This window comes from Eucyclogobius newberryi, unplaced genomic scaffold (assembly GCF_026437365.1).
Source record: "Eucyclogobius newberryi isolate DKJ021-1_F unplaced genomic scaffold, fEucNew1.0.hap1 SCAF_7, whole genome shotgun sequence".
In the NCBI taxonomy this organism is placed as follows: Eukaryota; Metazoa; Chordata; class Actinopteri; order Gobiiformes; family Gobiidae; genus Eucyclogobius; species Eucyclogobius newberryi.
The window spans coordinates 11,133,252-11,142,266 of record NW_027316389.1 but is presented as its reverse complement, the minus strand read 5'-3'; the positions used below and the strand labels follow the sequence as shown (position 1 = coordinate 11,142,266).

The 9,015-nt window shown below is 41.7% G+C and overlaps 1 protein-coding gene across 1 annotated transcript; it reads left to right on the top strand.

Annotated features, from left to right (window-relative positions):
- Positions 1 to 1,746: 1,746 nt before the first annotated feature.
- fkbp16 (FKBP prolyl isomerase 16) lies at positions 1,747 to 8,886 on the top strand. Its single transcript, XM_072435770.1, has 8 exons — positions 1,747 to 2,317; positions 2,969 to 3,132; positions 3,714 to 3,802; positions 6,941 to 7,158; positions 8,084 to 8,259; positions 8,328 to 8,405; positions 8,572 to 8,703; positions 8,790 to 8,886. The coding sequence occupies exons 1-8, from the start codon at positions 1,933 to 1,935 to the stop codon at positions 8,874 to 8,876; spliced, it is 1,329 nt and encodes a 442-aa protein (XP_072291871.1). The 5' UTR covers positions 1,747 to 1,932; the 3' UTR covers positions 8,877 to 8,886.
- The last annotated feature ends 129 nt before the right edge of the window (positions 8,887 to 9,015 follow it).

Sequence of the window (9,015 nt, the reverse complement as noted above, 5' to 3'; positions counted from 1 at the left end):
CCTCATACTGTCGTACTCACATGCAATAATGTCACATTTACGTGCATATAACTGATGAAAATAGAGTGTTTTTTACCATTATTATTAGTATTATCTTGTCGTACGCTAGCTATCTTTATTTTTCCCCTCCATTCCTTATTAGGAGATGAGAGGTTTTGTCTATAGGAGTTTTTGTTTATAAGAGTTCTTCTATTAAGAGGGTTATTTAAACTTCCTATAAGTTATCTGTCCTTTTTTCCTCTGTATCTACCTGCGTTGCAACAATGAAATTTCCCCATGTGTGGACAATAAAGGAATATCTTATCTTATCTTATTGTGACCTGCTTTATAAAATCAAACTTTCTGAATTGTCAATTTGACAAGACAAGATAAAAAGCAAGATAAAAAAGAGCATTACATTTGGATTGGCTCTTTTGTGGAAAGAGTGAGCAGGAATGACTTAATTTTGCCTCTGAAATCGTCACATTTCTCTAATTTGAACAAAAAAAAAAACCTAATCTAGTAAAACACTTTTCCATAAACTGAATTTCAAAAAACTTTCTTTTTTCCTGTAAAAATGTCACTACTATATTCTTTTGTTTTTTATGATTATATTATCTGATTCTGATATTGTGACCAAAAAAAAATCACGACCAAATATTATCATGATTTAACAATGTATTTGCCAAACTCTGGTATGGAAATGTAACAATGTCAAAATCAAGGCTAATTTAGACTAAATAAGGAAACGCATGATTACAAATAAACCTGCTCAACATTTTTCATTTTAAAAACAGGAGGTTTCTTTCAGATGGAGTACTTTGTTTGATTGTGATATAATTGTAGTATGGATACTTTCATTCATTTCATTCTGCAGCCGAATACTACACGCCGAGGAGGCCTGTAGTAGAATGAATGGTAGAAAATAGAATAGATTGAATTCTGAAGCTGTTAAACGGTATCCAGTATTAGGTAGCTGAGATAGTAGTATTTTTAACGCATAGATAGTTTAAGTATTTCCTTTGTGTTGTTAATATCTATCTGATTTATATTGATCCTTGCAGCACTTGATTTGGAACAACTTCTACAAACACTGGGCGACAGGTGTGTGGGAGGAAAAGCACAGGGACCCGAGCACCGTTTCATGGTGCACCGTGTCATGTCTGGTGCTTGTCTCCATGGAGATCGTTGTGCTTTGCCTGGAATGTCCCACAGTCTGGCTTAACAGTCTTCATGGCGACAAGCAGGTGACACCGTACTGGGCCCAGCCAAAAGTCAGCTCTGTAGGGAAGGCATGTTTAACCAAGTATTCTGGAGCGATGCAGGTTCATGGTTTAACGACATTCTCTCGAACATTACAGGCAAATTATGTTTCCAGGAAGATGGGCAGGTGGCGAACCCCAAACCTGAAAAATTACATAATTGCAGAAAAATTAAAGCACTCGCCTTTCCAATGAATGTATTATAGCATATGTTTTAACCTATTTATACGGACACATTTACCCCTGTGTAAGAAGATTGTGCCAGGATTAATCGAGTCATCGTGTGTGTGTGATCAGGGCTGACATACTTACACCTTTTCTACAGTATACAGGCCTTATTTCAGGTTATGTTCTGCGTGTTTTCCGGTGCGTGGCAGCGTGTGACAGTTTCATGGAGACTGTATGGTGACAACATTGAAGTCAATAAGAAGCTTACAGACATTCTGCCAGATTGGGCTTTCTCTTCTAATCCCAGAGATTAGTAGTACACAGGCCACTGGCTGCGATGCGCCGCGCACTTTCTTTCCAATGATCATTTTTGTAGCAGGAGGGAAATACACACAGACCCTCGAGGACAGAGAAGAGCAGAACAGAACAACTGGAGCTGCATTCTCAAATGGAAAAATGGATGCCTGGATTTAACTGGAGTTGTTCCATGTTGTTTATCTGATGTGCATGTGTTTTCTGGATTATGATGGAGGCAAAGACGGACCTAACTTTTGAGTCGGTTGAGTTAAAAGAAGACTCTTGTGATCTTTCCTTCAGAGACACAGAGCCTTTATGTTCTGAGGAAAACAAGCCGCAGAGCCAAAGCAGCCAGCCGGAGCCGAGCGATCCGCAGAAACAAGGCTGCTCTCTGCACGGCTGCAGCAGCAAAGAAGGATGGAGGGGACACAGGAAACTCAGGAAGACCAACAGCTTCAAGATGGTGCGCTTCCAGGAGCCTTCAGAGGACGAGTCTGTGTGCGAGAGAGACAGTACCACAGAGGTTCTGTTCCCGCTGCACGTCGTGGACGAGTGGACCACCAGTAGTTTTGAGGAACTCTTTGCGTCTGAGGAATGGCAGGACATTACAGGTGAACATTATACAAATATTTGTGTTAAACCCAACTCTCTGGGAAGGAAAATGAACAATGGTAGTTTTCAAACTCGATATCTGCATTTGTGTGCATCTGTCTAATATGCTAATTATAGTGAAACAACATGTAATAAATAAATAAAGTAACTAGCTGCCAAGCTGCTAACTCAGTGTTTGTTTATGGTCTATACTTATTTATCATCTGGGTTTTATAAACTCTGCTATGATCAGGAGAAAAAAGAAAATGTAAAAATAATTATAATGAAGTGCTTGTTTTTTTCCTCTAAAAGCCAAAGGGTCTTTTGATGAAGGTCAATAAACAGGACTATAATAGTCCTCATTGATGAAGCCTGCAGGCCTTCTACAGGTCCACAGTGAGGAAGCCTCTCTTCAGAAGCCTTCAGACGAGTTCCTTAGCTCAACTCACTAGATACATTATCCAAATATGTAATACTTAAGTGTTGACTATTCTTTTTGAACTATACATTTTGAAACGTATAAAACCAAATATGGTATGAACATTCATCGTTCTGCTGAGTGTTTTTGTGTAAACTGAAACCACAGGCAGTGGAATATGTTAGAACAACATTTTTAGAGGAGGCTATTACATGCATCAAAGGGTGTAAATGTATCCTGTGCATTTTAACAGAAGACCGGCTCTTGAGGAAGAAGATTTTGGAGCCGGGGTGCCCTCCCTGTCCTACCTGGGGTCAGGAGGTCACCGTCAGGATGCAGGCCGTGCTGGAGGACCGCACAGTGGTAGAGAAGGACTGTAAACTGGTGTTTGTGATCGGAGAAGGAGACGTGAACCAGGTGAGTCCAGGACCAACGATGTGCTGTCACTATTAGGCCACCACTATCATTTTGTAAATTTCTGCATTTAGTGTTCATTATATTGCAGAGGCAGGAAAAAGTGTATTTATCCATAACAATGTCCTTTTGGAAATCAGTTTCTAAATGATGATGAAATCCTTAGGAACTCTCTCACTTTGTGCACGTGCTTGTTACACGATATACTACAAGTCAAAATACAACAGAAGTATATTACACACAGCAGTTTGGCTCACTTAACACAACGGCAGTTTCACTTGTCCTTGTCCTTAGACTGAACTCCACAAGTGGAAAGACAAAAACATGATCCCCAGTTTGGCCTACATTCCACACTGTGTGGAAGAAAAAAAATATTGCCAAAATCAAACTCCATTAGAACATTTTCTAGAGAAGATCCGAGCCGCCCATCACTGCTGATAATCCAACATCCTCAATGTTATCATTTCCTCATTTACATAGCATGTTTTCCTGATCAAAAGCTTATATATATATTTTAAATGTAATGTAAGTAATTAAAGAACCATGAGTATAAAAAAGTAACAGTGTCTTCTTGCTGCCTGTAGGCTCTGGAGGAGTGCGTCATCTCAATGCAAAAGGGTGAGATTGCATTACTGCTGGCAGATTCACAATACGCCTATGGACATCGTGGAAGGTAAAGAAAACCCTCTCAGTTGTGTTTAAAAACATGATGAATGTGATCTGACAATAGAAGCAGAACCAGCTCAGACTGAACCTAAATGGTGTTTGCAGCCAGTGTGTAAAGTCTACTCTAATTATGAGAGAGTACAAACATTGATGTTTGATGGACAACAGTAAGTGCACAGAGGGGAAATTGTTTTCACATTGTTTAGAAATGTATAACTAACAGTTAATATAAAAACAACCATTAAACTCTAATATTAAAATGAGGTGACCAGGCAGTGTAACCCCAGTAACATGATTTGGAGAGATTATTGACGCTTTCCTTAAATTTTTTCACTTTTAGCACTGTATGTGGTATTTGGAACTCTTTTTTTAAGTATTCTATTAGAATCTATATTAATCCAGTTGTAATATTAAAAGCTATGCAAACACCGTACTTGTAATGTTTTGCTGGCAACTACAGGGCAACCACAATACAACCACAGTGCAACAGGGCAACCACAATACAACCACAATACAACTACAGTGCAACCACAGTGCAATCACAGTGCAACAGGGCAACAACAATACAACCACAGTGCAACAGGGCAACCACAATACAACCACAATACAACTACAGTGCAACCACAGTGCAACAGGGCAACCACAATACAACCACAATACAACTACAGTGCAACCACAGTGCAACAGGGCAACCACAATACAACCACAATACAACTACAGTGCAACCACAGTGCAACAGGGCAACCACAATACAACCACAATACAACTACAGTGCAACCACAGTGCAACAGGGCAACCACAATACAACCACAATACAACTACAGTGCAACCACAGTGCAATCACAGTGCAACAGGGCAACAACAATACAACCACAGTGCAACAGGGCAACCACAATACAACCACAATACAACTACAGTGCAACCACAGTGCAATCACAGTGCAACAGGGCAACAACAATACAACCACAGTGCAACAGGGCAACCACAATACAACCACAATACAACTACAGTGCAACCACAGTGCAACAGGGCAACCACAATACAACCACAATACAACTACAGTGCAACCACAGTGCAACAGGGCAACCACAATACAACCACAATACAACTACAGTGCAACCACAGTGCAACAGGGCAACCACAATACAACCACAATACAACTACAGTGCAACCACAGTGCAATCACAGTGCAACAGGGCAACAACAATACAACCACAGTGCAACAGGGCAACCACAATACAACCACAATACAACTACAGTGCAACCACAGTGCAATCACAGTGCAACAGGGCAACAACAATACAACCACAGTGCAACAGGGCAACCACAATACAACCACAATACAACTACAGTGCAACCACAGTGCAACAGGGCAACCACAATACAACCACAATACAACTACAGTGCAACCACAGTGCAACAGGGCAACCACAATACAACCACAATACAACTACAGTGCAACCACAGTGCAACAGGGCAACCACAATACAACCACAATACAACTACAGTGCAACCACAGTGCAACAGGGCAACCACAATACAACCACAATACAACTACAGTGCAACCACAGTGCAACAGGGCAACCACAATACAACCACAATACAACTACAGTGCAACCACAGTGCAACAGGGCAACCACAATACAACCACAATACAACCACAGTGCAACAGGGCAACCACAATACAACCACAATACAACTACAGTGCAACCACAGTGCAATCACAGTGCAACAGGGCAACCACAATACAACCACAGTGCAACCACAGTGCAACCACAGTGCAATCACAGGGCAACCACAGTACAACTACAGTGCAACCACAGTGCAATCACAGTGCAACAGGGCAACCACAATACAACTACAGTGCAACCACAGTGCAACAGGGCAACCACAATACAACCACAATACAACTACAGTGCAACCACAGTGCAACAGGGCAACCACAATACAACCACAATACAACCACAGTGCAACAGGGCAACCACAATACAACCACAATACAACTACAGTGCAACCACAGTGCAACAGGGCAACCACAATACAACCACAATACAACTACAGTGCAACCACAGTGCAATCACAGTGCAACAGGGCAACCACAATACAACCACAGTTCAACCACAGTGCAACCACAGTGCAATCACAGGGCAACCACAGTACAACTACAGTGCAACCACAGTGCAATCACAGTGCAACAGGGTAACCACAGTACAACTACAGTGCAACCACAGTGCAATCACAGTGCAACTACAGGGCAACCACAGTGCAATCACAGTGCAACAGGGCAACCACAATACAACCACAGTGCAACCACAGTGCAATCACAGTGCAACAGGGCAACCACAATACAACCACAGTGCAATCACAGTGCAATCACAGTGCAACAGGGCAACCACAATACAACCATATTGCAATCACAGTGCAATCACAGTGCAACTACAGGGCAACCACAGTACAACCACAGTGCAACCACAGTGCAATCACAGTGCAACTATAGGGCAACTACAGTGCAACTACAGGGCAACTACAGTGCAACTACAGGGCAGCTACAGTGCAAGGACAGGACAACCACAGTACAACTACAATACGACCACAGTGCAACAGAAATGGAAACACAGTGCAGTGGTTGTTGATCCTGATCCCAGGATGCCTTGCTTTTGGACTAGCCAACGTTTTGACCATAGGCTCCATTGATTATAGGTCTGTATGTTATCTTATGTGGCTGTAATCGTAGCTGTGTGTAGATCTTAATAGTCCGAGAGACCAACTCTTTTTTTACAGAATGAAGTTCGTCTGGGGTCTCTTTGCTTAATTTCAAGATTGCAAAAGATTGTCAGGGAAATTACCTAACAAGGATAATTTTCTGCTTCCTGTTCCCCTGCAATAAAAGGCCATTTTGTGATGAAACGCGAGAATATGCAGTATAATTAGTAGCTCTTCAGTTGTTATGGGCTAAAAGTGGCAAAAGTAAGATGTAGTATTAGTAACAGTAACTAACAAGGTAAATCGCTGTATTTATCCAACTATTTTATCAATTAAAGCCCAGCAACACTACTGAATGATCTGAGTCCTTTTAAACCTGGCAACACATGAAAGCAGTTCAGGGAAACAAGCATAATTGTATCTGATGTGGTGTGTTGCACAGAGAGCCTGACATTCCGGCCTGGGCCCCACTCCTCTATCAGCTGCAGCTCTCGGATGTCCAAAAGAAAGCAGACCTTCAGACGCTGACTATCGCCGAGCGCATACGCATCGGCAACGACAAACGAGAGCGGGGAAACTTCTACTTCCAGAGAGAGGAGTTCAACAGCGCGGCCAGAGCTTACTGCATGGGCCTGGAGGTGCTCACCACAAAGTGTACAGGTAACAGCTGAGATTGAGATTCTTTACAGCTGAAATGCATTTTTACATTGTACTTGTAATAAGGAACTGAAATTGGTCTCTAATTATTTTATCGTGAAACTTTAACAGCAATTTCACATTTGAATTTACAATATGATCAGTGCTCTGCCTCGGCCAAACTACACTACTACTACGTTGGCAGGTTATCAAAAAAATACTAATACAACAAAAAAACAAATAGGACAAAATCATTCCTGACAGGTCGTCTCTATATCAAAACTAGTAAAAGTAGTAATATTAAAGAATCTGCTATTATTTTTGTTTTATTATTATCTTTGTGGTATTGAAATCAGTATCAAACATGTTCTTTAGTATCAAAATCAAGTTTGAAATTTTAGCATCATGAATAGGCCACACCCATTGAGTTAGCTGTGTAACAAACAATATGATGCTAACTGATGAATGAGCTGACAGAGTGATGGCTTTTCAGAGGTGGAAAGTAACATTGGAGTTTTAAGGTATCTGTACTTTACTTAAGTGGATACTCTTTACCTTGACGTCACCACATTTGAGAGCAGGTATCTGTAAAAGTAAAAGTAGGGAGTACTTTTAATTTTAGCATGTTATTACAAGTTCATGACATCCTGCAGAAATTGTATAAGCCAGAGCTTTGAGTGAAAAAAAAATATAGAAAATGAGATTGATTTAAATGGCGACTGTTGACTTAACAAATGGGCAGGAGCGCTTTGAAAGAAGACATAGTATTTCGAGTCTTTCTGATAAGAGCGATCCAGGCGTTCATTCTCCACTTCCTCATAGGGAAAGACAGTGGGTTTCCTGTCTCCACTGAGGCCTTTGTGGGTCTTGGTCAACTTCCTACATGAACCAAAAACACAACTCTCTTCCTCGAATGGTGACATTTCTGATCTTCTCGTGGTGTCCACAGATGAAGCCGGCGCTGAGGCGGAGGAGGACGAGATCAAGGACTACAGGCTCAAATGCCTCAACAATCTGGCGATGGCGCAGCTGAAACTGGAGCAGAACGAGGAGGCCCTGAAAACCTGCCGCGAGGTGCTGCAGCTGGACCACCACAATGTCAAGGCCCTGTTCAGGAGCGGAAAGGTGGTCACACTCTCTCAGGTGCAAAGCAGTAGCGGCGAGAAGTGTGTGCTGACTCTTTTGTCTTTCAGCTCCTCTCAGAAATGGGCCACTATAAAGAATCCATGGAGCTACTGAAAAGGGCCCTGAAACTAGAGCCATCCACTAAGGTGAGATAAGCTCATTTACAGCCACTGAGAATTATGTTTTAGTGGAAGAAGTATTTGCACGAAAAGAGAAAGTCTTATGGTGTGCTTTTACAATGAAACATTAACAAAAATGTGGATTGTCTAGATTAGTTCCTTGTCTTTTACACCCTTGTCTTCTTCAATTAAGGCAATCCACGCAGAGCTCTCTAAACTTGTGAAGAGACAATCTGGAGACCAAGACCCCAGACCAGTCAAAGCTCCTTACACTTTGGCAGAAGGGAAGACACCCTTTATGTACTCAAAGAAGACACAATCGTCGGTGAGTGCATATTTTGGATTTAACCTCGTACTTCAAAAGCTTTGTCCTGAAGTGCTTTAAATACAACCGTTTTCCATTTCTTTTAGGGTCTTTCCTGGAAGCTGTTACTGGGGGCTCTGATGGCGGCACTGGTTAGTTTAGTCATATCTGTGATCATGACCGCATGCAACTGAGCACACAGCTGGATCCTAAACTGGACACTCTACTGGTCAGAGGAACACATCACACTGTGGACGGATTTAAGCCAATATACAATACTTATTGGCTTTTTTGAATTGAATGTAGACTTTGTAGGTACTTTATGAACAGCCT

Coding starts and splice junctions, on each gene's coding strand:
- fkbp16 (XM_072435770.1), top strand. CDS start 1,933: ATGATGGAGGCAAAGACGGACCTAACTTTTGAGTCGGTTGAGTTAAAA. Junction 3,133..3,713: donor GAGAAGGAGACGTGAACCAG/GTGAGTCCAGGA, acceptor TGCTGCCTGTAG/GCTCTGGAGGAGTGCGTCAT. Junction 8,260..8,327: donor CCCTGTTCAGGAGCGGAAAG/GTGGTCACACTC, acceptor TTTGTCTTTCAG/CTCCTCTCAGAAATGGGCCA.